A 27,803-nucleotide genomic window follows, 5' to 3' on the forward strand; every position below is an offset into this window, starting at 1 on the left:
CCCAGTGTGCTTCCTCCCCTGTCCCCACTGCCTCACCCTGAGTCAGGCCCCCAGCCCACACCTGAATGGCCTCCAGGCTCCACACCATCCCCCCCAAGTTTGCAGTGCCTTGTGGCATGATGGTTGTTCTTACCTGTCATGAGCAGTGTATCCTGATTATCTTAGGGTCTTGGACTCTTTATTTGCTCATTAACATTGAGGCTAGGCTTACATCCACCAAGGAGTTTTCACTGTCCTGCCTTTCCTTGGGGCCAGGTTAGGTACCCCTCCTCTGTCCCAGCCCTAATAACCTGTGTGTCTTCTAGGTATGGCCTCTGCTGTTCCCTAACTAGCCAGGCACACTCTGCCTCAGGGCGCTTGCACTGGCTGTTGCTTCTCCTGAAAGGCTTTCTTCCCCTATGTATCTGCATGACTTACACTGTAACTTCTTTAAAGTCTTTACTCACGTGCCACCTGCTTGATGAGGCCTCCGTCACCACCGTTTAAAATCACAGTGCTCCTCCCTGACACCCAGCATACCCTGTCCTTTCCTGCCTGATTTTTCTTCACACTTCTCACAAGCCATACGATTTCCCTGTGTGCCTTGTTGCTTCTCTCTCCTCAGTCACTAGCGACAAGGACTTTTGTCTGTTCACTGCCGTATCCCCTGTGCCCAGCACTTAGGCTTTCGACGAATATCTGCTGAATGAATGAATGAAGTGCACCATTCCATTTTTAAAGGGTCCGTCTCGGCCTCTCCTACACTAGAGCCCAGCCTCCTTGAGGGCAGGACTCTGCTGTGTTTGTCTTTGTTTTGGTCATAGGATGTCCTTGGTTCCTTTTTGATGAAGGGATGGCTCTCTCAGCCTCCCTCTGAATTCTCTGAGTAGAAATCTGAGCGTGTCACTTCGGTCTTCAAGAGGCTGGCTTCTCCACAGCACGCACCCCAACCCCTTATCATCTGCCCATGGCCCACATGGTGCCTTCCTTCTCTCCCCCAAGCCCTCACGCTCACTCTGGGCTCATTTTTTCCCTCCCTTTGTCCACCGGCAAGCCATGTGCTTTCATGAACATCATCCGTTTCCACCTCCAAGCCCTTTGCTCCTGCTGTTCCACGTACCTGGAATGCCCTCCCCTTTGGCCTTCTGGGAAACTCCTGTGCATCCCTCACTTGCTTTGAACCCTTCTTCCCAGTGCACACCTTACGTCCATCCCCTTGGCTAGAATATGAACTTTTCAAGCCAGCTACCCTCCACATGTTCCCCTTTGTGTCCCTTGGGTCTAGCACAGTGTCTCACTCCTGGTAGGTTAGAATTACCTGGGGAGCTTTTAGATACTACTCACTGGGGCCTCACTTTGGACTGGTTCATCAGATGAATCAATCCCCCATCTAGCGGTGGGGAAGCCACACTTTCTTCTAAAGCTTTCCCGGGGAGTCCGATCTGCAGCAAGAGTAGATCTCTACCAGAACATATAGACGATTGCTTCACTCTAAAAATGAGTCCTTCCTTCCAGCAGCCCTGTGGTCTCGGGGCGGTGGGGGGGGGGGTATGGTTCTGGGCACAGGTGCTCACACTTACTGCCCTGCTGGGACTGGTCCAAGTGCAAGGCTAGCGTGCAGACACAACCCCTGCACCCCAGCGCCTGGGCCTGATGCCTGAGGCCTGGGGTTTTTTTCATGGTGGTTGCTTGCTAGGTATTTGCAGGCTTGAAGTGAACCTAGCCAGGACTCCTCAGTCCTGCGTCCCGAGAGAGGTGAGCAAACTCGTTCCAGGACTCGATGGTCTGGGTTGGGAGGCCCGTCCGGGTTCTGCCTGTCTTGCTGCCTTCTGAATAGACACCCCATCTATGTGTCCTCCAGCACCTCTAACCCCCATACCCTGGACCAAGCCCTCCTAGCTCTCTGCCCAGAAACGGGCATCCCCATCTGCTCTGGGCCCAGTCAAGCACGATGCCCCCCCAACTCCTGACGGTCCCCGGTCCATCCCCTCCTCTCTGTCCCTACGCTTGCGGCTCAGGCCTCCACCATGGCTCACCTTTGCCACATCCACGCACCTCCACCCTCGTCACCTGCCTGACCTGGTCTTTACTGGCCACCGGGGCGTCCCTGTTCTGCAGAACATGTCTGAGAGCAACTGCCTTCTGGGTCTGCATGTGCCCAGTCCCCAGCACACGTCTGCCTGACTCCGTGCCTGCCTCCAGTCCCTGAGCCGGTATAGCCTTCCCCCCAGCCAGACTGCACCCACGTGGTTCTCATGCTGCCTGCCTCTGAGTCTTTGCGCGCCCTGCCCCCCGGTTTGCGAAGGCCCCACTTGTCCCCTGCTCCCCAGCAGTAGTAAGCTCATTAGTCACTCTCAGGGTTAACTCCGTAGTCCTTTGTGACCGTCAGACTCTCTCCTGGCCCCGGAAGGAGAGGATTAGCTCAAGTCCATGCTCTGTGGAGCCCAGCGGCATCCCCCTGAATTGTAAAGACCACCGGCGCTGGTGGGGTTCAGATGGTCTTTGTGGAGCCCATTCTCCCTGCAGACCCTGGACCCTGTCCCATCTATGGAGTGTGGAGCTCCCTGGTGCGGCCGTGCTGGAGGCTTTGCCCTGGGATCACGCCCTGGCCATCGAATTTGGCTTCCAGAGTTCACAGAGCATTGGTCCCGGCTTTATATTTCAGGAGACCAGAGTGCCAGCCCTGGGCCCACCCCTGCCAACCAAGCGTGACTGAGCATCCCTGAGCCCAGCCCATCCCCAGAGCGCAGGGCGAACACTCCCAGCTGACAGCGTGTGTGTGTGTGTGTGTGTGTGTGTGTGTGTGCACGCGTGCGCGCGCATGTGTGTGTGTCGGACCCCCAAGCATGTGCCCTCCCACGCCCGCCTGTCCTCCTGCAGGCTCTGAGCACCTTCCTGGTGCTCTGACCCATGCCGTTTTCTGGAATCTTCCTAAGAAGCTGTCACAGGCTACAGAAAGGGCAGCTTTTCCTGCAAGAAGTGGACAGGAAGTTTTGCAGCACCAGGCCAGCGGCTGGGGTCAGCAACACCTGTGCTCACTGCCCCACCCCACCCCCGTCTTTCAGTCTTTACAAAACCAGAGCAAACCAAAATTTGTTTTATTCTGAAGTAGTTAAGAGAAGAGGATACTGTAATGGGTACCCATGTGTCCACCCCCAGCTTTATCAAATTGCAACATTATGCTTTTTTAAATTTTTTTTTAGGAAATTGGTCTTTATGACCACCCCACCCCTACCCCAGGTCTTGCAAACTGAGAACATGCACTGCAGAGAGAGAGAAAGGACTCCTCTGCCTGGAATGCTTTTCTCGCCTGCCCCATATACCTGGCTTATGTTCATCCTTGTATCCCATGCCCCAGCCTACCTGCCCCGCCCCGATCCGTTATGATAGGAAGCTGAAGCACAGTGAATGTTTGCTGAGTGAATATTTGTTTCCTGCTGTGTTCTAGAGCAGAATGTGGTGGGCACGCCATGAAGATTTGTTGAGCGGGTCAATGAATGAACAAATGCGCAGAGTGCCCTATCTCAGGGGGCAGGCATGTCTCCACTAGTAAGAGCTGATGACCATTTTGGGGCATTCTGGGCTGGACTGGTGCTTTCCCCATGTCTGGTTCCAGGAATGAGGGGGGGTGTTTTGGGATGCCCGGGCCAGAGGCTACGTCCCTGCAGTTTGCTCAGGACGGGCCCCACTAAAGTCCCAGTGGTCCAGCCATGGGGAACAGTGAGCAGCAGGGCAGGCTCCCTGTCCCCTCCCCAGCCCGGCCTCCCCTGCTCCCCCACGGTGAGGCCAGCAGCCTCCAGGATGAAGCCACAGGGCCTGCCGGTTTGCGGGAATCCTGGTGTGTTTTTTCCCAGCCAGTGACTTTCAATCGTCTTTAAAATGATTGCTCAACTTGAAAACCCCTGCAGGCGGGTGTCTGGGGTGGTTTGGATCCTGCTCAGCCTTTCATTCCTTTCCCCAAATTGCTCATTATTTCATTTGCATAAATTTTAGTGGCGAGATATCGCCCTAGGCCAAGGAAGCTCAAGTAGATCTGGTAACGGGGCAGCAGAAGCTCCTTCAAGAGCGGCTGTTGGAGGAAGACCAGAACACGCTGCTTCCAAGAGGCTGGATGCCCGTCGCCCGTGACCTTGGTCTGTCCCCTTCTCTCCTCACGTTGTCACCAAAGGCCCTGCCCCGGCAGGAGACAGAGGCCAGACGGACCCCCGGCTTCCACCTGGGCTCTGGTATCCCCTCCCCGTCAGTCAATCCGTCCGCACTGACTTATTGAATGCGCGCACCATCGTACTGACAGCCGGGCTCTGGGTGCCGTCCCGGGGAGATGAAGCTGAGAAAGACACAGGAGATAAGACACGGTCAGGGGCAGTGTGCACAAGACAAGGCAGCTGTGTTAGGTGCCACGCCGGCGGGGGTGGGGGTGGGGGTTGCTGGGCTGTCGAGCTTTGGGGCACAGGGTGGGGGGAGGGGAGGGTGGGCGGAGACAGAACTGGGGACCCACGGGCTGAAGAGGGAGACTTGAAGAAGGTCTTGAGGGTTGGCCAGGAGCCCTCTGGGGCTGGGCTCCCAGCAGGTGAGCCCCGGGTCACTGGTATCTGGGAGCTCCCCGCCGGCCCCCCACCCCGTGGTAAGCAGATGAGTCTCCTGCGAGCCCAGCACTGGACCCAGCTTCTGGGTCCAGTGAGGGAGTAGGAAAGAAAGAAAACATGGCCCTTGTCCTCAGAGCTAAACTATACCCACAGTCAGTGGAACCTAAATTAAATTGTTGGACCGTGACACACAGTAGTAATATATTTACCATTATGAATCATGACCTAGGACGTCTGTCTGTCCATCATCCGTCCATGCATCCATCCATCCCTCCATCCAAGTCGAATGCACCCTTGCTATGTGTGACTCAGACTCACCCCGATATTCCCTAAACTGCTGCTGCTGCTTTTTTTTTTTTTTAATGCTGCCCCTGAACCCATTACCCCTATCCTAGACCCGCTAATGGGTGGTTAGTGGTTAATCACCAGCCACCCTGGGGAGTTGAAGCCAACACACTTACATGGGTTAGCAGGTCTGTGTGCTCTGGGTCAAGCAAGCAAGCAGGGGTCATCGCGTGGATAGGTGGAGAGTGAGGGGGGACTCAGAGCCCAAATTGGGGACCCCTGTGCAGTTCAAGGAAGGTGATGACTCAGACTAAAGTAGGGGGCTGAAGGGTCTGGGGAGATTTGGGAATTTAAGAGCTCACAGGACTTGGGACTTGGTGATGGATAAGTAGCAGGATGAGGAGGCGGGAGGGGACAAGGGTGACTCCTTCGTGTCCAGCCTGCATTTGCTGGCAGATATCCTGGAAGGCAGGCGGGTTTGGGCTCCGGAGAGACCTGAGTTAGGGGGTGGGGGGGGGGCGGCGGGACATGCATCAGGAGAGAAGCCCAGCTTGTTCTGGAAGAACCGCAGCTTCAATTAGGGCGATCGTGGAGGGGAGACGGGGCCCGAGGAGGAGAACCAGGCGTGGTGCCGCTCTGAACATCTGAGCAAGTGGGGCCTGCGAAGAGCCGGGGACGCGCCTGGCAGGAGCACTCACGGACATTGGTGGGGTTCGCGGCGGCGCGGCTGTGGGTGGTCTTAGCATGGTGCTCTGGTGAGACGCTGGATGAAGCAGGCGGAGGGGCGGGGGCGGGCCGAGGTGAGCTAGAGGGGAGGCCCCGGGGAGCCAGGAAGGCCGGGAGAGCAGGTGGCTGCGGGGCGGTGTGGGTGGACGGGGGTGCCTTAAAAGAGGGGGTCCTGTCAGTAGAATGAGGGGTTGGAGGGGGACACAAGGGAGAGGCCAGGTATCTGAAGAGAGGGCATGCATGATGCTGGGCTTCCCGAGAAGGCACAGGTGTGAGGTCAGAGCCCTGCGGTGGGGTGGGGGAACCGGCTCTGCAGGGGGGGCAGGGGGCGCCCCCCCAAAGGTGGCTTCAAGGTGGGCGCACCAGGACGGAGGAGTTCTTGTCTCCTCTGAGAAGCAGGAGGTGAGGCCACAGACTGCAAAGGTGTGGAGTCGAGGAGGGAGGTGCTGGGGGCCGTGGGTTTAAAGAGGGCGGGGGTGCTTGACCTGGGGAGTCGTCCAGGGAGTGGGAGACAGGGTGGACAGGTGTTGACTCGGCAGATATTCCTGGGGACCTATTACGTAGCAGGCCCTGTGTCCCAGGCCCTGGGGACGGGGGGGGGGAGGGGGGGGGGATACAGCAGGGAAGCAAAGAGACACAAAAATTCCTGCCCTCGGGGAGCATCCGTTCTGCACGGCGGGAGGGCACGTGAGCGCGGTGGTCTGTGTCTGCAGTAAGGTGATAGGGCGGGCGAAAGTGCCCGCGCACGGCGCATGCGTGCGGGAAGCCGCGTGCGCTGCGGACGCCGCAGGGGTGTGGGAGGGTGGGCCGTGAACTTGCGGTGTTCGGGGTGGGGGCAGCGCAGGCCCCCCCCTGGGAAGGGACCGCTGAACGCTGAGCGGTTAGGTGTGGCTGTCTAGGGGGGGCTGTTGGCCACAGATTTATGGGGTGTCCCTCTTCCGTGTGGTGTGACTTGCCCAGAAAGGCCGGCTCTGTGGGCCCGAGTAGGGGGGAGAGGAGGAGGTCATGGCAATGAAGGGGCCACAGACCCAAAGGCCCCCCCGGGGGGCCCTGACGCTGCACGCTCCCTGAGCCCTCGCCTTGCCCGCGTCCTGTCTTCTGCCTCAGTTCCCTCTTCTTGCTGTGTTGGAAACTCCGCGTAACGAAGACGAAGGAGATTCTGGGGCCGGGGTCTCGTGGGCGAGTAGCATCGCTCTTAAGTGGAGAAAACTGGTGACCATCACTGTGGCCGCTCAGAGATGTGCCTCCTTCTGCATGGTTGTCGCCTCGGCTCTAGGCAGTGTCGTTCCGGAAGGATCACCACAGTGAGAATCCCTTCATACACTGGGCACAAACCACGCCGGACCAGGGCTGGAATGGTCGTGTCTTAACCCTCGAGGGCCTTCCAGATGTGCTGGTCATGCTTCCCTAGGGACTGAGTCTCAGGAGGCCCAGGGTCGCCCCTGCGGTGACCCCGCTTGTGACATTCCCCTGGCGGAGCGAGCTGAATGCATTGCTGTCTGCTTTTGTATCTGTCTCCCCGTTAGGGGAGCGGCCACAGTGATGGTCCCCAGGCAGGGCATGGCCGGTGTCTGAGCCCTGTGTCTTCTGCATGCACTAGGTTTCCCACGGAAGCCTGCACCAGGGGTGTCTGAGTGATGCTACTAAGTCTGGTCACTGGTCCCGTGTTGGCTGCTGGAACAGATGGACACCATTATGTCCCCCATTGCCAGAGAAGGCAACCAAGCACAGAAAGGTTCACGCGCGTGCCGCAGGTCAAGGACACCGTGCTGGTGTGACAGGCGGGATTTGAATGCAGGTACCGAGCTCGAGAATCACCTTCTTCACTGTGTTTTACAAGCCATATCTCATCTGATAAGAGAGAGTGTTCATAATTCCTTCTCTCTTTACAGACAGGTGGGGTGGCGGGGCGACGGGGCCCGGCCGGTCAAACAGGTGCACGACGCGAATAGGCCCCTGAGCCCCGTCTTAGCACCTCCCTTCTGCTTCAGTGGCTTTTGCTGGTGAAGCAGACATGAAACCTCGTCCCTCGCCCTGACTGCAGCCCCAGTGAATCCCGTGATTGCAGCTTGTTTGCATTTGTGAAGTTAATTGGTTTTCCAGACAGAACCACAGACCAGTGTCCCTGCCGCCTGCCCACTGTGCACTCCCATCCCCGGGGGTCCTGACAGCCAGCCGCCCAGCCATCTCGGGTCCCAGTGCGGGCCTGGGCCGGGGTGGGGGGGTGCGGCGGAGGAGGACGCGAGACGCAGGATGGCCGTGAGGACAGCCGGCTCCCCGGCTTGGGGCAGGCGGATGAAATCCGAACTCTGGAGGGAAATTTACTGCACAATAAAGAAAGAATGGCCCGCTTTGGGGACAATTAAAGCCACATTACTGTGGAATTACAGAGGGCGCCCGGGGAATTAGCCAAATCCAAAGCAGCCAGAAGCACCAGGGCCAAGAAATGTGGGGCGTTCACATGCAGCACCCCCCCCTCCTTGTACAGGGGACCTGTCTGGTTCCCAAACCCCCTCATTTTAGGGCAAGAAAAAAACATTTCCAAAGACTTTACCTGAGGGGTACCATTGTCAAAACAACCCCGGTCCAGCTCAGCCTGTGCCTTAAATAGTTCTGGTTTCAAAGCCACCTGAGTCACCGTGGAGGTCCAGGGGGAAGGGCTGAGCCCCACTGTTTGCAGTTGGGAGCCCAAGACCATGCCAGGATTCAGAGCTGAAGCTGAGCAGGGGCCCCGTCAGCTCTGCCCGGGGCCTCGACATCCTCGCCTGGGAAATGGGCTGTTTGTGAGGCTGTCGGGCTGACAAAGCATATAAAGTTAAGCCTCCTTAGCCCTCCATCTCTTTTATTTTATGGCTTCTTCTGGTGAGATAAAAAGGAAAAGCTGTACGGTGTGGGGCGTTTGGAAGCACGAATGTATTAGTACATTCCCCTTGCGGAGAGGAAGGGGACCAGGAGATGCTCCTGCGGTCACTAGCTGGCTTGGGGGCTGGGGGACCCTTCCGGAGGCCTCTGTACCTTTCACGGACATCCCTCAGTCCCCCATCATGGCACACCTGGCTGGCGGGGGGTGGCATTATGGGTGGGAGGCAGCTGAGGGAGGGACAACCTCAGGAGAGGTTGTGGAGTCTGGGGCTCACCTGGGTGCACAGAGACGGGCCCCAGGCCGGTCATCTGTCCCTGCTGTCCTTTGTATGTGAAATGGGCCCAGGCGGTCGGGAAGCAGTTTCTCCATCTATGCGGACTGCCACCTGCCCTCTACTCCCACCCCTTGCCCATCACCTCCAGGCCACGGCCAGGAGGGAGGTGTTCGGCCCCGCTGTTGGTACTCTGGACAGTTTGGAAGAGGAAGGTGAAGGGGTTGGCTCAGGAAAGGACCCTCCTCTTTCCTGTAAGGGCCAGTCCCTTGTTTGGTTCTTCCCTGGGAGTTTCAGCCTGATAGAGCCAGCAAGCCACTGGGGTGGCTTATTGTCCTAAATCCAGGGGAGGTGTTCAAAGTGCTCAGCAACCCTTACTTCCCGGCGCCAACCATCATGGAGGCGGCAGCCGCATACAGCTGTGTTGGGGCACTTCCATGGAAGATCCGTCAGCCCTAAAGCCTTTGAAACCCTTTGAAAGAGTGGCTGGTTTTTTTGTTTTTGTTTTTTAGCTAAGCCCCCATTGTCCTGCTGTCACTGCACTGATCTGAATGCCCAGGCAGAAGATGCTCGGCGGCAGAGCCATCCTCTGCCCAAGAGGAGGAGGTGATCATAGTCCCTGGGGCCATTTTCCCTAGGTAACTAGGACATCAGTTCCAGAAGGACCATTGGGTTTGTTTTCTGCGAATAAAGCCCCTACATTTGCCCGCTTCCGCTGTCTCCTTCAGACACACACAGCCCCTACCCTAAGGACTCAGGGTCAGTTACAGATTGGAAGATTTCTTCAAGACACCCCTTCTACCAACGCATGTGTAAGAATGGTCACCAGGCTGGTCCGGGCCTCAAACCTGGAATGATCTCCCAGCCCAGAGGCAGAACAGTGTCTCCTCCAAGGCTGAGTTGGAAGGGACTTTATCAGCCTCGTTCTGCCTTCTCAGAGCTAGAATCTCCTATACTGCATCTCTCTGCTTGAATGCCTCCAGAAGCGGCAAGATCACTCTCTTCCCCCGGGGGAGGCCCCTTCTGTCCTGTGGTCAGCCACCTACATTCTTCAGTGACATGATGCTTATTTAAAGCCTTTAATTGTGATTTCGTGAACACTTTACCGATATCTAAATACGTGATACGTGCTGGTTTGGTTAAAATAACTGGATTCAGAATGGAGGTGCAGAGTTGTGGGTCCACTCCACTGCAAAGCTTGTCCCGATGAAAATCGGTAAAGTGTTTGGGCCATTCTGATCATAATTGCCTTCCTCCCCCTGTTTCTCCCTAAATGGCAGTGTGGTTTCTCCCTGGGGATCTGTGCATGGGCAATTGGGGCATGCTGAGGAACAGCAAGCCCCCGCAGAGCCTGGTGGGGGCAGAGAGGCGGCCTATCCGCTCAGCACTGATGGTGGTGTCCACGGCCAGGAGGACACTTTGGGGGTCATGAGATGGGCAGGGTCTGCCCCTACTGTCACATCTCCAACATGGCCTCAGACGTGATTTCTGTCTTCATCGAGCAGATGCGGAAAGGGAAGTGACTGAGAAAAGACAGGCTGGCATTGACCAAGCAGGAACGGAAACCTCAGGCAACCGTGGGAATGCAGAAAAGCCTGAGCAGACCTCTTCCCTCCTGCTCCTGCTAAAGCGCGGGACCCCCGCACTACCCTCTGGTGGGACTCGCAGATGCCCAGAAGATCACAGTTGCCTTTGATTAAAAAAAAAAAAAAAAAAAAAGCTCTTATGTAAAAAAATCACACATTTCGGGCAAAGCACACATCTGATGGGGATCTGGAAGGTGCTGGAGATAGGATGGACTTGTGACTCTCGGGGCTTACTTTCAGCAGAAAGTATTTGTTGAAATTCCACTGTAACCAGGCATCCCCTTATATTTATTTGCTGAATCTGGCAACCCTAGTTGGTAGAGTGCATTTGGTGTTGACCCGGCGCGGCGCGACCCCCCGGGAGCCCGCTTTCAGCCTGTCCCCATCCAGGGGCAGGGGGCTCTGGCCCCTGGGCTCACAAGGCGCCGCATGCTGTGTCAGATCCCTGGAGCGGTTTGGGCTGCAAGGTTAGGCTGGTCTCCGGAGCCTGCAGCCCGAGTCAGAGTTGAAATAAATAACAGGTCCCGTGCCTGTGGGTCAGCGGTGTCGGGAATGGGAAAGGTGTCCTGGGAATCCAGTGTGTTTCCGCCTGGTGTCACGGGGGCAGAACCTACCGCAAGTCATTAAACCTCCCTTGCCGCCAGCCTCACCCACGGCCGCTGGAGTCCGGCCTCGCATCTCCAGCCGGGCATGTGCCAGATCCGGTGATGGGACCCATTACAGATGGGAAATGACTCTGGGAAGCCAGGGGCCAGGCTTGGCCAGGGTGGCTGGCAAATTAGCCCTCATATGTCCGTTTAATAAAACACAGGGAGTGTGTGCGCCACCTCCGGGGAAGCGGGCTTGGAAGAGAGCCCCTTCCGGGCAGGGCGGACAAGCCACAGGCAAAGAGGATTTCGTGGCCACCAAAGCCCGGGAGGGGAGCTTGGCTCGGACGACCTAGCTTCTACTTCGAGAAACTTCTCGGCCTTCGGGAATGCGTTCCAGCGGCCGCACGCGGGGGTCTGTCAAGCTTGGTCCTGCCCACGACCATCGTTCTCGCATGCTGGAGGTCTGGAAAGAGCCCTGAATTAGGAGTGCCCCTAACGAGTTCCAGGTCCTTGGCAAAGTCCCTTTGCCGGTTGGGGCTGCATTTTTCTCATCTCTTCGACAAGAGGGTAAACTAGGCAACGCTGAAAGCCCGCACCAGCTCCAAAAATCCTGTTCTTGCCCTTGGGGGACGACATCCCCTTTTCCCCCGTGAGGATGAGGATGGGGTGGGGGCGTTCATACGGGGTCCTACTGTAATGAAGAAGCAAGACGCCCTCGTCTCTGGACCTCTGCTTTGCAGCCAGGAATATCCTTGAGGGCAAGAGAGTTTGCATCTTGTAGTTAGCGCCACCCCCCTCCCCCGCAGAAGGCTCCAGAACAGGGCCCCCGAAGGTTCTGGAACAGGGCAGCAACAAGGTGAGAGGAGCCTGAAGGGGGATTTGGGAAGGAGGGCCATTGGAGTTGGGGAATGCCACACAGTGGGCCTGGGCTGGAGTGTCCCCGCACCCCACCTCACCCCCCACCCCGCCCCCGGGGAGGTGACAGGGCAGGGTCCCCTCCGCCTGGGGCGGGGCTCTGGAAGGGGCCCCGGAGAGAGGATCTAAGGACCGAGGGCTGCAGACAAAGGATTGATGACTGCTCCCGGCTCACCAAAGCCTCCTCGGCATTTCCTCCACCGAGAGGGGATGTTTGTGCGGCAGGAGCCCTGAGTTACGCCTTAAGGCCTGGGCAGCTCGAGGAGCTATGGCGTCAAAGCCTGAGGGGAGGCAGAGCAGCCAAAAAAGGACAGAGGGAAGAAGACCCTAAGATGTTTACAGAGAGAAAAAGTCGGGGGAAAAAGTGACAGCGAGGTCAAGCCGATTCCAGGGAGTGGCCCTGCACAGCCCACAGTCCCCGCAGGGATGTGCCTGGGGAGAGTGGGGCCGCTGACCCGGGTACCCCTGACCCCCGCCCGCAGCCCGGTCCAGCCCCAGCTCCCCACCAGCCTGACATCGGTGTGGGGGGGCCCCCCATGATGGGCCGCTTTCCGTGACCAGCTGGAGTCCACGTTCGTGCTGGAAGAAGGGGGCGAGCCCCACAGACCTCAGATCTGTCCCCCACTCCCAGTCTGTCCTTCTCCAGCAGCCGGGAGAGGGTCTGGCTGGGTGGTGGTGGTGGGGGGGGGGGTACGGGCTCCCAGCCGCTCTTTTGTCTGACATCTTGACAAAGGGGCCGGCCTTTCCCAAGCCCCACAGGTGTGAAGAGCTTGTTACGCCTAGTGTTTGTTCAGCCCTATTAGTGGCCTGAAGGACTGTTGACAGAGGGCCCCTTTGTGTGCAGACTGGGCTAAAGCTCTCTAAGCCCTCGGCAAACACAGGCCACTTATCTCTGGGGACTTTATCAGAAACCATCTAAAGCCCGCCGTGGCTGCTGGGAACCCCGGCCTCCCTGACTGACGCGGGGGACCCGGTTTCCCACTCCGTTTTTGTGGCTCATTTTCCCGACCACCTTGATCCACCTCTTGTAGATTCTGTTTCTGATATCGGAGATAAAGCGCAGGTCCGGGGGTCAGAGTTTCTGTTTTCAAGTTGGAGCTTTTTTTAAAACAAAACAAAACCACAGTACAAAACCATGCCTTGGCTCTGCGGGCCTTCTGTCCACCGAAGGGAGGCTCGTCAGAGAGACTTGGGGGGTGGTCAGGGCTCCTCCCCGTGAGAACGTGGCTTCGGCGGGGCTCCCGAGCCCACCAGCCAAGATCCCTGCTGCTGACCACCAAGCCACTCCCCGTCCCTCCCCCACCCGCCCCGCCGCCACTCTGGGACCCCCACATGCCCGAAAGTGGATTCCTTCTCTTCCTCAGAATGGTTTCCTCTGCCCGATACCCCGCTGAGTGTCCTTGATACACCCTTTCCTTCTGGAACTCCCAGGTCACCACTATCTTGTCGGCTGCTTCCCTGCCCCCCCCATCACCTCCACCCCGAGCAGGTGGAAGCTACAGGATGCCCCAGCTGAGTAGCAGGGCAGACCCTCTCGCCCCATCTACAGCCTACCTACGGAATCAGAAGCTTCCAGGGCTGGGCCTCGGCCGTCTGGGTTTTGGTAGGCAATTTCAGTGATTCTCTGCACCCACGCTTGAGAACCGTCACATGCTGGGGTCTTGGGTGGATGGGGCGGTGAGTGATTGTCTCCTGGAATGGCCAACCAGAGCTCAAGAGAAGGGGGAAGGGGGCATCGTCTCGAGAGCCCCAAAGTGCACAGGCGTCAACCCCCTAGCAGCTGTGCTTCCTGACACTTTTTTTTTTACTAAAAAGCGGCGTTCACCAGACCTGTTCATGCCAGCTAACGGCAGAGACTTGGTGAGGGCAGGGACCGCATCTCCTGCGCACTGTGACATCCCCAGGTGCTCAGGCAGTATCTATGGAAGGAAGAAGTAAATCCATTTGCCATTAATAAGGTGAATTGATTGTTTTCTAAGTGGATCTAGGCGTGTGTGGTCATCACTTTTCTACCCTGCTCACCTGTAGTGTAGGCATGAGAGGGTCCGGGCCCCAGAAATGCGGGGGCCAGCCCCACCTCGCTCGGTCCCTGTGCAGGAAGGAGCCCTTGGGGAGCCCGGCTCCAAGCGTCCCCCATGTGCTGGCGGGGGCCAGATGTGGGGGTGTGAGGAGCAGCGACGGCCCGGCCTGGTCACCTCAGAGAAAGCTGAGATCTGGTCTCACAAACATGCCACAGAGGGCGGAAAGCGTGAGATTTATAAACAAGGGTCAAACAATTTCTAAATAAATAGGATACCAAATAGAGTAGCAAAGTAACAGATAAAAGGGTATACATACTGCCTCAGACTCTTAAGAACAACTCAAATATTTGCCTCATTCTGAACCAATCCGCCAAGGAATCATGTCTTTCGAAACCAGACCTATTCCCGTGGCCCCGGTGCGGACGCCTGGCCATGAACTCTACCCAGCATCTCCCTGCAGGCTCCCTCTCAGCGAGTGGCTCATGTTCCGACCCATTTCTTTTGCTTTAGTTCCGGCCCACTAGCCTGGGGGCTTGTCGGGAATGCAGACTCCCAGGCCCAGCCCCAGACCTCCTGAAGCCGAATCTGCATTTCAACCGGATGCCCAGGTGACCCCCACGTGCAGGTCACGTTCGGGGCAGTGCTGGCCGGCCGGAATGTTCCATCTGTGTCCTGGTTGGTTCTCTTCCGAGGTCCTGCCCTGTGCACCGGTCCGCAGAGGGGCCGAGCAGAATGCTCTCCCTGACAGTCAGTCCTTATGGCGCTCAGGACACTTGGACATGCCCGACGGATTTCCTGTGCAGTTGCTAGAGGGCTGTCCCTCTGCTCTCTGAGGCAGAAGCACACTGAGGGCGGGACTCTGCCCTATTTGCTACTGGCTCCCCTGTACTCCACCAGCTCCCTGTCTGTTCAAAGGCTCCAGGCGGCGTCTGTAGGAGGAGCGAACATCTGTCACCCCCTGGGCAATATTTGAATTTGCTCTTAGAGAATAGCATCTTGGTCAGCTGTAAGGGGTATAAAAGCTGCCATGGGTGAGGCCATTACAATCTCTCTAACCCAGGCTTTGCCACACTTGGCCCTACTCACATTTTGGGCCGGGAACTGTGCCTGGTAGGACGCGTACCCAGCGTCGCTGGTCACCATCCCGTAGACGCCAGGAGCCCTTCCCCGAGTTGTGACAACCAAAGATGTCTGTGGACATTGCCAGCTGTCTGTTGGGAGGCAAAACGGTCCCAGCGGAGAACCTCGAGCCCCCACCCCCGGGGAAGCTGTGAATGCTTTGCACGTGCCGAGCGAGTCTCATGGTCCCTACCCAGCAGCCGCAGACAAAGTCAGTGAAGGAACCATTGAGGGAGGCAGCACCTGCCCCAGCCCGCCCCTGGGGCCTGGACGTGTAGAGATTTGTCCATAATCTCGGCAGATCTGAGGGCTGTGCTTCCCCGGGGATGGGTATCCCAGGGCTGGGGACCGGTTTCTTGGCTATGCAGCCTCCAGCCTGTGGACGGTGCACACGTGGGCCAGTTACTTTGGACAGTTTAGCTGCAGATATGTAAATCTAAAATTCCTATGCTGGGGGCACCTGGGTGGCTCAGTCAGTGAGGCGTCTGCTTTCAGCTCAGGTCATGATCTTGGGCTCCTGGGATCGAGTCCTGCATTAGGCTCCCTGCTCAGCAGGGAGTCTGCTTCTCTCTCTCTCCCTTTGCCCCTTCCCCCTGCTCATGTGTGTGCTCTCTCTCGCTCGCTCAAATAAAAATCTTAAAAAAAATTACAAAGAAATAAAACTCCTATTCAGCTAGAGCAATAACATGGGGTTGCCTTCTCAGAAGAACTGCTCTAGAAGGGAGGAAAAAATTGAGAGCTATCCCCCGTGCTGGGAGAGCATAGGAGGTCCTCTGGCCCCAGCCCAGAGCTCTGAGGAGGCCCATTGTCAGATGGCCTTGCTATTCTATTGAAAGAACACCTGAGCCATGTGAAATAAAAGGGACCCAGGGCCAGAGTCCCTGAGAGACAGGGCCAGGACACAGCTTAATAATGTCTGCAGGATCCTTTCAGCCTGGGATATCCCAGGGAGGTGTGTGTGTGTTGGGGGGGGGGGGGGCGCATGGGCATTGGGAGTTAGTTTATAAGGGTCTCTCAGGAGAGGGCTAACGCCTGTTTTTGGTAAACTGATCAAACCAATGGATGCAGATTCAGTCCCTGTTGTGTACCAGGTCCTCCTTGGGGTCCTGGGAGGAATCCAGGGCATCCTAAATGTGGGTTTTTCTCCTTAAAGCACTGTAGTTGACTTGAGCAGATACATTGGTGAGTTAAAGCAGCAAGACAAGTTTTAAGTAGCTCAAAGCAACAATAAAAGAAATGTCACAAATGTCACAAAGCTGTATCTCGTCGCAGTGTGGTCCAGACAAACCACATAATTCTCCATCTGTCCTCTCTTTCTACTCATTCACCCAGCCACCTACATACCTATCCACCCATGCATGCATGCATCAATCCGTCCATCCATGCATCCATCCATGCATCCATGCATCCATCCATCCACCCACCCACCCACCCACACACGCATCCATCGATCCATCGATCCATCCATCCATCCATCCATCCATCCATCCATCCATCCATCCATCCATCTACCTATTCATCCATTCACCCACCCACTCAGCCATCCATCATCTACTTTCTGACTTTCCTACTTTTGCTCTTTCTTATTTGCACAATGAAAATGTATTGAGATGTGCTTTGGGTTGGAGGATGTAAGGGCAAACACTGTCCTGTAGTCAAGGAAGCGGCACAACTCAGGAGAGCATTTATCCTACTTTATCTGAAAGCTTGCTGCCGAGAGCCCTCATCTGCCCCTTCCTTCTGTCAGACAGGGAGCCCCTGGACAGTTGAGGATGCATCGTCCATCCCTGTCTCCCTCATGGCCTGAGGCATAGGGCCTGGCATGTAGCTGGAGCACTCAGGTGTGTGTTGAGTTGAACCAGCTGGGGCGGTGGGGGAAGGAGGGCATGGAGCTTGGGGTCCAGACCAAACCAGCTCTCTCTGGGTGGCTGGGGGACCCCTGGACATGATGCAGAGCCTGCAGGGCTCCTGGCCCTGGCTCATGGAGGTTCCTCAGAAGTTGTGCTGCCTCCTGCCCCCTTCTCCCCCAGGCTGACCTCTCTGTTCTCACAAAGCCATCCTTTCCTTCCCTCCTTGAAATCTGATAATGAAACTAATACCCAATATTTTTGCCTCCAAGAGAGGCAGGAGATAAACAAGAAGGCATGAGGGATTAAGGTGTCTTTTTGAGGAAGGGGCTGGGGCCCAGCTGGGAGTGGGGTGACATCTCTGTGTGGAGCCGAGGGACCCAGATGGGGGCTGCTTTGTCTGATGCATTTTTCCATTTGTGCAGAGAAAATAAAACACAGAGAAAAGAAAACAAGCCGTAAAATACTTTGCAGAAGCCTGAGCATGGGCAATTGCCACTTGATGTCCCCTGACAGCTCCAAGAGGAGGTGGGAGGGAGGGGAGCCCTGCCTTTTGAAGTTTGGCCTCTGAGCTTTCCTTTGTGTGACCGGTTGTTTGGGAAGAACTTTTGTTGGTGTAAGGTGCATATGGAAGAGGGATATCACCCAGGGGTTCCCCTTGGGGTGGGGAAGGGGGGCGCTGAGCTCCCTGGAGGGGCTCAGAGGTCAGGCAGCCCCATTGGGAGCCTCGGGGACACCTGGCACTGTCTTTACAGTGGACGACACAGGGTGAGCATCTGCCTCCAAGAAAGGCCAGAGATGCTACTAGTGAGGCTTTTCCTGGTACAAGAGAGCCTTAAGGAAGCCAGACTTGAGTGATCTTCCCAGATCCCTGTCCCTAGGCAGGTGTGCCAGGCCCTGTGACTTCTATGCCAGTAGGAAAGGTCCAGATTCTGTGCTGTAGTCACCACTGTTCCTTCCAGGGATGTGGGTCCTTTCCTCTAGGGTAGTGGGCCAGGAGCCAGAAGACCTGGGTTCTAGTCTTGGGCTCCCATTTACTGCCTTGGGGGTCCTGGGCTGGTGGGTCACTTAACACTGAGTGGCCCGCAGCATCCTTGTTTGGCTGAGTGAGTCCAAAGGGACAGTGGACATGTGTATGTTTGTGTGACAGTCCCTTGTGTTAGTGGACAGGCGGGGCTGAGCCAGAGGCTGGAGGTGCACAGAGACCCTTGGTGAGGCTCTCAGGAATCATTCTGTGGCCTAATTTACCTTCCAGTTGTTTCCAGACTCAGGTGTGAACTGAACCTTTCCTCCTGTGGCCCCCACAGTGCCTGCCCTTAAGCCCCGTCCTTCTCTACTTCTCAGCTGAATGACTAATGGACGTGCCTCTAGCAAGAACATCTAAAGAAACTTGTAACGTCAGAGAGAAAAGTTAAAGAGGCAAATGTATAATTTTTAATCACAAAAGTAATAAATGAATATGAAGCCGGTACAAATTTGTGCAGCCTGTGTGGTAGAAAAGACACATAGTTTTTAATCCATCAATTATAAGAGCATTAGACATTGTAAGAAAAAAAAACCCCCACCTTATTTGAAAAGTGGGCAAATGGCATGAACAGGCAATGCACAAAAGAAAAAAATATATAAAGAAAAATAAACACATGGGGAAATGTCCAACCTCATGGTAACCAAAGACACACAAATTAAAATCATGTGTGTGTGTGTTTTCCAGAGGAATTGGCAGAGATGAAAAATAAAGAGTACTGAGAGCAAATGGGTCCTGTTGTTTTCTTCGAGGATGTGGTGAGACAGTAGCTCTCAGATTCTGCTGGGAGGGACTGGAAGCTAGGACGGCCTTTCTCCAGGGCAATTCGGCAATTTGGATCCTGAGTTAAACATATGCGGATCCAGAAGTTACCCTAGGCATGCCATCAGAGCAGAGCACAAATGCACAGGTCCAAAGGTGGTTACCCTTGGTGTTGATTGTAATAGTGACAAACCGGAAACAACTTAACTGCCCAGCCCCCCGGGGAGGCCCGGCTTTGAAATGCACCCACTGGGGATTCCAAAGAGCCCAGTGCACACACGTGTACAGGGGAGACTAGACAGCCTTTCACAATCATGCAGAACAGTATCTGGCATTAAAAGATGTTCATCATCCTGGGAAAATAGGCCACGGAGGGAGATGCACGAGTATGATCCACGTCCGTAGGAAAGAATGACGGAGCTCCACAGCTGAGCAAACGTTAATTAAAGTCTGCAAGGGACGACCCCTGTGTTAACAGTGGTTGCTGCAAATCTGAGTGCGTTTTTTTCCTCTCTTTTCTGCTTTTGTTTATCAAGTGTCTGGCACTAAGCATTTCTTTAGACATTACATAAAATGCGATTTGAAACAAACTTAGCACAAAAGCAGGCGAAGCGTGTTGAAGAGGGAGCAGGAGTAGACCAGATGGAAGCTGGAGTTATCCTAGAGGTCGGAGCCCACAGAAGCAAGTCACGGGCAACACGGGGTGGTCTGAGGGGGCCGCGCGGGATGCCCTGGGTGGGGGTGGGGGCTGGAAGGAAGATGGGTCGGGCACAGATATCCTCCACCAAGACGTGGAGGATAAGGGTGCAAGCAGATGAGGAGGGGTCTGGGGAGGAGACTGTCTGACAAGCCATGGAGGGGGCAGGTGAGGGGTCCTCACGTATGCATGGAATGTTCTAGAAGCTGAAAAAAGCTGGGGACCGCTCAAGCATCAGAGCAAGGAGTGGGAGGCGGTGAGCAGAGCTAAGGAGAGGGTGTGGAGAGAAGCAGGACCAGCTCATTTGGAGTCCCGAGGGTGTGACAACCGACTTGGATTTTACCCAGAGGAAAAAACGGGAGGGCCATTGAAAGACTTGCAGCTGGTGATGGGGACATCCTCAGATTGGAGCCCAGAACTCCTGCTCTGGTGGCCGTGGCCGTGGGAAGGGAAGCAGGGCTGGGCAGGAGGGAAACCAGATGAGGAGGATGCCCGAGGGGAAGGTGATGGAAGCTGGTGCAGCCGGCCCCTGAGCCCTCGGTGGCTCGTGGAGTGGCCGCAGGAGAAGACAGCCTGGTGGCCGAGCTCAAGGGAGGGGGCAGTGTGCTGGCGCAAAGTAGAAAGCCCTGGAAACAATGCAGGAGTCTGCTCAGGCTGCTGTGACCGAAAACCTCAAGCTGGGGGCTTAAGCAACACACGTGTCTTTCTCACGGTTCTGGAGCTGGAAGTCCAAGGTCAAGGTGTCGGCAGGGTTGGCTTCTCCCGGGGCCTCTCTGCTTGGCTTGCAGACCACCTCTCCTCTGTGTTTGTGTGCCCCTGTGTGTGCAAACTGCCTCTTCTTATGAGGACTCCAGTGAGATTGGAGGAGGCCCCAATGCCTCAGAGCCTCATTTTGATGTAATCAGCTCTGCAAAGGCCATGTCCCCAAACACAGGCCTGTTCACAGCTGCTGGGTTAGGGCCTCTGCATATGAACAGGGGGAGGAACACCATTGGGTCCCTCGCAAGCAGGATTGGGGCACAAGGAGGATGCCAGCCCCACCTCCCAACTTCAAGGTGTGTGTGTGTGATGGGGGGTGGGGGCCGGCAGCTTGGTGGACGGAAATGGACAGTCTCTGGATGAGAGGGAAGCAGAGCCCTTGGCTGCTGGGTGGCTGGTAGGTGCTTCTGAGTGCAAGCAGGGGAGCCAAGGAGAAGCTCCCGGGGAAGGACTACGGTCCAGCTGTGGTGCTGGGGGAGGCTGGGGACAGTCTCTGCTGCGGTCCAGCAGTGGACATGGGGGGAAGCTGGGGACAGTCCCTCCCTTGCCGCGGCCTGACGTCTCTCCCTGCCTCCCGCAGCCTGTAACTGCAACCTGCATGCCCGGCGCTGCCGCTTCAACATGGAGCTGTACAAGCTGTCGGGGCGCAAGAGCGGGGGCGTCTGTCTCAACTGCCGCCACAACACGGCGGGCCGCCACTGCCATTACTGCAAGGAGGGCTACTACCGCGACATGGGCAAGCCCGTCACCCACCGCAAGGCCTGCAAAGGTAGGCAGGGGCGGGGCCTCGGGAACCCGGTCCTCCTGCTGTCTCCCTCTGTCCTCCTGCTTTGCCTTGCGTCCCCATGCACCCCGGCCTTGACCGGCACCGCGGCGCACGCACGGCCGCCCCGGTATGTGGGGACGTAAGCCGAGACAAAGGGGCGATGGAGCCATGGCCTTAAGGAGAAGAAAGGAGAAGGTGTGATCCCTGCGAGGGTGCGGGGCCCCCGCCCCCGGCCGGCTGCCTCTCTGCCTGCACAGGTGTGCTGCATACCACAGGGCGGGGGTCATGTTCACCGGGCTTACCGGCGGCACAAAGGGCCCTCTCTTACCCAGACCACGCAGACGTATTTCTCTGGATGTGTGCGCGCCCCCCACCCCCGGCACTCACAAAGACACGCACGGTCACGGTCCCAGTGAGGTCGGCGGCTCCGGGGGCAGGGTCTCAGAAGGAACATTTAATCCACCTGCAAATAGCTTTCCTTCTGAGGACAAAAAAAAAAAAAAAAATTAAAGGGAGACCGGAGACTCTTTTCGTTCGCTGGAGCGAGCACGAATGTTTTCACTTTTCTGCTGTTGTGTTCCCCCCCCACCACCACCTCACAAAAATGAAGCAATAGTCAGGTGACTCAGAGGAGCTGTTGAAATGCCAGGGAACTCAATGCTGTTGTTGGGGGGAGACCTGGGGCCCTCCCGACCCCATATTTGCTTTTGGGAATTCCAGGGACCGGGGTTGTCCGGTTCTAAAACTTGAGGCCTAGAGGCAGGGCTTGCCGTAAGCATGGCTTCCCAAGAAGAGATTTCTCTCCGAGGGCTCTTGGGGCCACCATCCAGCATGATCAGGGTCCTGACACAGACCCGTGTAGACCCTGACACGGGCAAGACCCAAGCCTTGTCAGGCTCAGGCTCAGATGAGGAGCTGCAGTCCAGAAACCGGTCGGTGGCCACTGCCTAGCCTTTGGATGAAGCCAGGGTATCTTCTTATCAGGAAATCTGCCAGATGTCGGGCACTCGTGGGTACCACCGCCTACAGGACTCGTGGGCCTCAGCGCAAAATCAAAACACCGGCCTTCTTGCTCAGGAATTGCTAAGAATTTTTAAACGGCAGCAAGCAGAGCTTCCACCAAGTGCGTGCCCTTCCGAGCATCGGGCCCATGAAGCCGGCCCTGCTGGTGGAGAATACTTTTCTCCGAAATGAAACAGGTTCCCAGCCTGTCTCCTCCGGGAGGAATCCCTTCGGTTCCACAGGAATAGGGATGAATCCGGTGGTTCCCCAGACACAAACAGAGCTGTCCTCCCAGATCTGTGGACTTAAGGCTGCCTCTGGTGGTTGTCAAGAGAAGTTTACTCCTAAAGGTAGCCCGGCTATTTCCACATCCCAAACCAGAGAATCAAGGTGAGACTCCCCCAGGAGACTTGGAACAGGAACCGACCAACCGACCTCAAGGTGGCCTGAGCCAAGGGACCCAGAAACGCCTCTGGTGGCAGGAAGGCATGAGCAGGAGCATGACCCGGGAGAGAGAGAGGGCTTTGGGTTTTCAGAGACCGTACTTGGAAGGTATCCAGCCCCTTCTTCACCTCTTGTCTTCCCTTTACAGAAGAAATCAAAGCCAAGGACTTGTAAACAACGGGTTGCACATAGCTCTCTTGGGGATTTGGCAAGGGAATTTTAATTAGCAGGGGCCACTCAGGTGGGCAGCCCTGTGTCCATGGTTGAGGGAGTCTCGGCTGGGCGTGGAGGGGCAGTGGTCCTGCGCCATCACAGCAGGAAAGGCACATCCCCTGGGGAGGCAGGAGGGAGCAGATCCTTGATCATCTTGCCATTTGCCTCCCCTCCCTCTCCTCTGTTGCATGCAGAATGACGCAAGAGCCACCTGTGGCCGCTCCTGTCTCAGGCTGAGATGTCAGGAAGCCACCGGGTCCTAGGAACCTGCAGGTTGTCCTCTGGGGCTTTCCCACTCTGCTGGTTTCCAGGCGGGACAGGCGCAGGCAGACGAGGGTGTGCCCCTGCCTTCTTATTTCAAACGCTGTGGCTGGCCTTGGTGGCTCGGTCGTCCCTCGGAGCCTTGGACAGCAGCTGCCCCCAGCCTTGGTGGGACTCTGAGTGAAGGGCCCGAGGAAGAGAGAAACGTGAGGACAGATTCTGCGTGGAAGGACGCCTGCGTGTCCTGCCAGGGAAACATGGCAGGTGGGGGCGGGCCTCGGCGGTACCTCCTGCCTGGCAGGGAAAGACAGTGCTTCAAGGATCCGGCCACCTGATTGGCGAGGAAAGACCCTACCTGGCGGGTCCTGCGTCCTGATTGGCGAGGAAAGACCCTACCTGGCGGGTCCTGCGTCCTGATTGGCGAGGAAAGACCCTACCACCTGGCGGGTCCTGTGTCCTGATTGGCGAGGAAAGACACTGTCCGAACGATCTGTTCTCTGATTGGTGAGCAAGAGGAACGTGACCTGAAAGGTCCTGCCGTTTCTTCGGTGCAGAAAGTTCTAGATCTTTCCCCTTTGCTCTCTTTTTTCTGGTGGCAACCCCTCGGGACGCGTGGGAACTCTCTGAATCCTCTGTTTCCTCATGGGACATTTCCCGTCAAATGGAGCCCCTGAGATCTTGGGGGGCGGCGGGAGACCAGCTGTGGGAGGTCAGACGCCAGCAGAGAAGGCTGTGTACCCTTGAGGTCTTCAGATGGGAGTCTCTCTGTCCCCACCCCACCCCCACGGAGACCGTCCGTCTGCCTTGTCTTCCCAGGGTGGGTCGGTTTCAGGAAACGGCTCCTTTGCTGGCAGCATTTGGCCCCAGCATTTTGATCTCTGGTGGGTTGCGCTCAGAGGCTTCTGCAGTCCCCTAGGCATGCAGCCATCCCAGGCCCCGGCCTCCTGGGGCTGACCTCGGGAGAGCCCAGCTGTAGCCTTCAGTTATGTCCTTCTTTGCTCTGTTTCAGAGGCATTTCACTGGGGAACTGGGACAACTGGCAGAGGCTCTTGACTCAAGTTGGCAGTTGACCTGAGGGTGCTTGGGAATGGCCACTGGGGCCCCCTTTACCCTTGACTTCCCAGGGCTTGGGGAGGAGCCCCAGGCGGGGGGCTGAGGCCACCCAGGCCCTGCTGGCGATTGGCTGGGCTCCCGACCTTGCTCAATTTAGAGCAGGGGTGGACCCAGACAAGAACAGCTTGGAGCAAGGGCATTGGATTCCAAACGTTATTGGGGAAGTTTCATAGCAACAAATTCGTTGGGTTCTTTCTCCCCTCCCCTGGTTTAGAACCAACCCGGGGCTGGCCGGGCTGGTGCATACAAAGGGCTGTAATAAACGTGCCCAGGGACGCAGGAGGCTGCAGCTCGCGCCTATTCAGCGCGATTTCCCAGCACTGGGAAGGCCTCATTATGGCGCGGGCTGTTGTCCTATACAAAGTCCAATGAGATGAATCTCTCCCTTTTCTCCGCAGAATGGTTGGTGAACGATACTCGTCCTGGAATCTGTCAAAAGATAGGCGGTTTTGTTTACCATTTGTCTTCTTTATGGACTCAGGGGCACTTTTTCTCTTTGGGGCCCGCAAAGAAGACGGTGCTATTTGACCATTCCAGCCGTGTCTCTATTTGAACGATATTAATTTATCATCTTCCCAAACCATCTGTGATGGATAAAGACATTCAGGGAGTCTCCCGTGAACCGAATTGCGATGAGAGTTAAGAAATTAACCACTGCATCAGGCATCCCCACCCCTTCAAGGCCACGGTCAGCATGGCCGAAATGCAGGCCGCCAAAAAGGTGTCTGGGTCCTCAGAAGACGCGGGCGGTGGCCGGCAGAGGCGTGCACTGGTCCTGGCTGTCTTGGCCAGTGCAGGCCTGAGGCTCCCAGCCACGCTCTGTTTCTTCCAGCAGCTCTGTCAGAGCTCAGGGAGGAAGTGGCACCTCAGGGCGCCCCCTCGGCCCCCTGACCACTGTATGGGGCTCCCCGTGTCTTTCTCCACCTCGATTCTCGACCTTCACTGAAGGGCATCCTCAGTATATTTCTCTCTAACTGGTTCTCGCCCTTGGCTGTCCTTGGGAATCTCCTGGAGATTTGAAAATCTGACACCCCCAAGAGATTCCGTTTCAGTGAATGAGTCCAGAGGAGACCCAAGCACTTGGGGAATAAGGAGTGAGGCCCGGGAGCCGCGCCGGTGATGAGAAGTGGGGCGGCGGGGGATTTATTATCAATGAATTTAAATGTTTTTTTAAGGCTTTCTTTTTCTTTTTAAGATTTTATTTATTTATTTGAGAGACAGAGAATGAGAGATAGAGAGCACGAGAGGGAAGAGGGTCAGAGGGAGAAGCAGACTCCCCGCTGAGCGGGGAGCCCGATGCGGGACTTGATCCCGGGACTCCAGGATCATGACCTGAGCCGAAGGCAGTCGCCCAACCGACTGAGCCACCCAGGCGCCCTCTTGATGAAAATTGGGTGGAACGGGATTGTTTAAAAAATTTTTTCTTTTTCAGATTTTATTTATTTATTTGACAGTGAGAGAGGGAACACAAGCAGGGGGAGTGGGAGAGGAAGAAGCAGGCTTCCCGCCGAGCAGGGAGCTAGCTGGACATGGGGCTTGATCCCAGGACCCTGGGGGATCGTGACCTGAGCCAGAGGCAGACGCTTACGACTGAGCCACCCAGGTGCCCCTGTTTAAAATTTTTTTTTTAAATTAAATTTTGCCGGCTGGGAGCTTAGCTGGTGCATCCTGATGATCTAGCGTCCAGAGGAAGGCGTAGGATTGGATGGTTATCACAGCTAGATTGTGTGTGTGTGCGCGCGCATGCACACATGCGCACACACGCTTGCATGCGTGCAAGCTAGATTGGATCATTTGAGGTTTTTTTTTTTTTTAATTTTTGAAGTTCCTTTTAATTCCAGTGTTTTTTTTTTAATTTAAATTCAATTAGCCAACATATAGTACATCATTAATATCAGATGTAGAGTTCAATAATCCATCAGTTGTTTATAAAACCCAGTGCTTGGGGCGCCTGGGTGGCTCAGTCAGTTAGGCGTCTGCCTTTGGCTCAGGTCATGATCCCAGGGTCCTGGGATCAAGCCCTGCATCGGGCTCCCTGCTCCGCGGGGAGCCTGCTTCTCCTTCTCCCTCTGCTTGCTGCTCCCCCTGCTTGTGCTCACTCTCTTTCTCTCTGTCAAATAAATAAAACCTTTTTTAAAAAAAACAAACAAACCCAGTACTCATCACATCACATGCCCTCCCTAATGCCCATCACCCTGTTACCCCATCTCCCCCCACCTCTCCTCCAGCAACCCTCAGTTTGTTTCTTAGAGTTAAGAGTTTCTCATGGTTTGTCTCCCTCCCATTTGAGGGTTTAGTCACACCATAGCTAGGAACCTGGGACTCCACACTCCTTCCTGACTCTAAGATGATGTCCAGGGAGCCTACAAAAGCCTAAAAAACCTCAGGAGTGCCCTTTGTTCTGTGGGTCCCGTGTGACATTTACTTTTGGTCTGTGTTCATGTTGGGAGTGCAGGGAAAAGCGTGGCCATCTTAGGGAGGAAGGCACTCAGTGGCCACAACAGCTCCCAGCTTAGAGGGTAGAGCCCACAGCACGAGGAGTGGGCTCTGTTAGGGGGCCGATCTGGCCCAGCACTCATGGGGGAGAGGGAAAGTCCGAAGGGGAGGAAATTCCCCCATGGAAAAGCCAGCTCCATCTGTGGTCTCTGTTGCCACATCCTTCCCCTATTCCCTGGGGACTGTGGGGGTCAGAGACCCCGATCTCCAGATTTGGCTCCACGTTCAAAGCTTGTGGAGCATCAGGCAAGTCATGTGACCTCGCTGGACCTCAGTATCCTCATCTGTGAAATCGTGTTCAGATTTATGGTCTCTGAGTCCCGGCCAGCTTCCACATTCCACGTCCTGCGTGCTCTTTTTAAATCTTCAGAATTTTACGGGTCCCTGATAACAACGGGACAATGTCCTGTGTCGGTGAAGTTTGTGACCCTGGAGCTAGGAAGAGTGGGCAGAGCCAGGAAATCGGGTGCAGGTGACGTCGTTCCAGAGTCTTTATAAGTTGAGAGAGTCCCCCGCTCCCATGACCCACACATGTGCCCTGCTCCTAAAACGGGGTCTTTCAGGCTGAGCTCCGTGTCTCATTTCCCTGGCACCCCAGCCAGTTGCCTCTCCCTGCCCCCCAGGTGTCACCCACTCTCAACCTGTTTCCACACGGACATTCCTGGGGGGCCCCTGGGGCCCTGCTCTTGAGCAGAAAGGCCCTCGGATCTCTGAGCTGCCCCAGTTAACAGAGGGCATTTTACTTGGGGTGTTGAGTACGTGAAATGGTGTAGAAGAGGTCCCAGGTACACAGGGCATGCATTCCATACCTGTTAGCATTTAGGATTCTTTGTCCAAGTAGAAGGTCCAGTACCAGAGCCCCCTGCCATTGGCCGCATGTGCACAGAGCAGAGACTGGTTGCCTTAGTTCCTTCAGTGAGTGGTGGCATGTGGGGGAACCGGCCCCTCTCACTGGAAAGGCTCAGCCCCGGTGTTTGCCCTAATGCTGTTGCACACTCACCATAAAGGGTTTATCGCCAAAGGATTTTGCTTTGGGAGCAAAAATGACACACAGCAGAGATGAGCGCCTAGCAGCTGCTTGTGGAAAGGCTGAGCAGAGAGGTGGGGACGGGCTGTGTGCATGCAAAAGTACATCTAAAAGTGCTGTTAAGAAAGGTTCGGCAGCCTCCCAGGGGCTCCTGACCTGCCTGGGGCAGGGAGAGGGATGCAAGTTCCAAGCTGGTCCCCACTGCCCTGGTACACGGGACCCAGGTGCTCTGGGTCCCCCCCACTGTGGTGCTGTCCGGCCCCTGCTCACCTGCCCCGAGCCTGGGCGTGTAGACACACACACACACACACACACACACACACGTCTCTCCCCATCTCAGTCTCTCTCCGGGAACCATCTGTAGGACCCATGCCTTCCGCCTCGGCTGTAAATCAGGTGCAGGAAAGCTATGGTTAACTAGATCACGGAGGGTCAAATAACCCAGCTTGGG

The 27,803-nt window shown here is 56.1% G+C and overlaps 1 protein-coding gene across 4 annotated transcripts in view; it reads left to right on the forward strand.

The window, feature by feature from the left end:
* Positions 1-27,803, forward strand: part of NTN1 (netrin 1) — a 174,439-nt gene that overhangs the window by 92,169 nt on the left and 54,467 nt on the right. For all 4 annotated transcript variants that reach the window (XM_027567741.2, XM_027567740.2, XM_027567738.2 and 1 more), the window contains exon 3: positions 20,611-20,799. In XM_027567741.2, the coding sequence (XP_027423542.1) occupies positions 20,611-20,799 (189 nt within the window). The remainder of the gene's footprint in view (positions 1-20,610; positions 20,800-27,803) is intronic.

Source organism: Zalophus californianus, chromosome 16 (assembly GCF_009762305.2).
Source record: "Zalophus californianus isolate mZalCal1 chromosome 16, mZalCal1.pri.v2, whole genome shotgun sequence".
NCBI classification, from domain to species: domain Eukaryota; kingdom Metazoa; phylum Chordata; class Mammalia; order Carnivora; family Otariidae; genus Zalophus; species Zalophus californianus.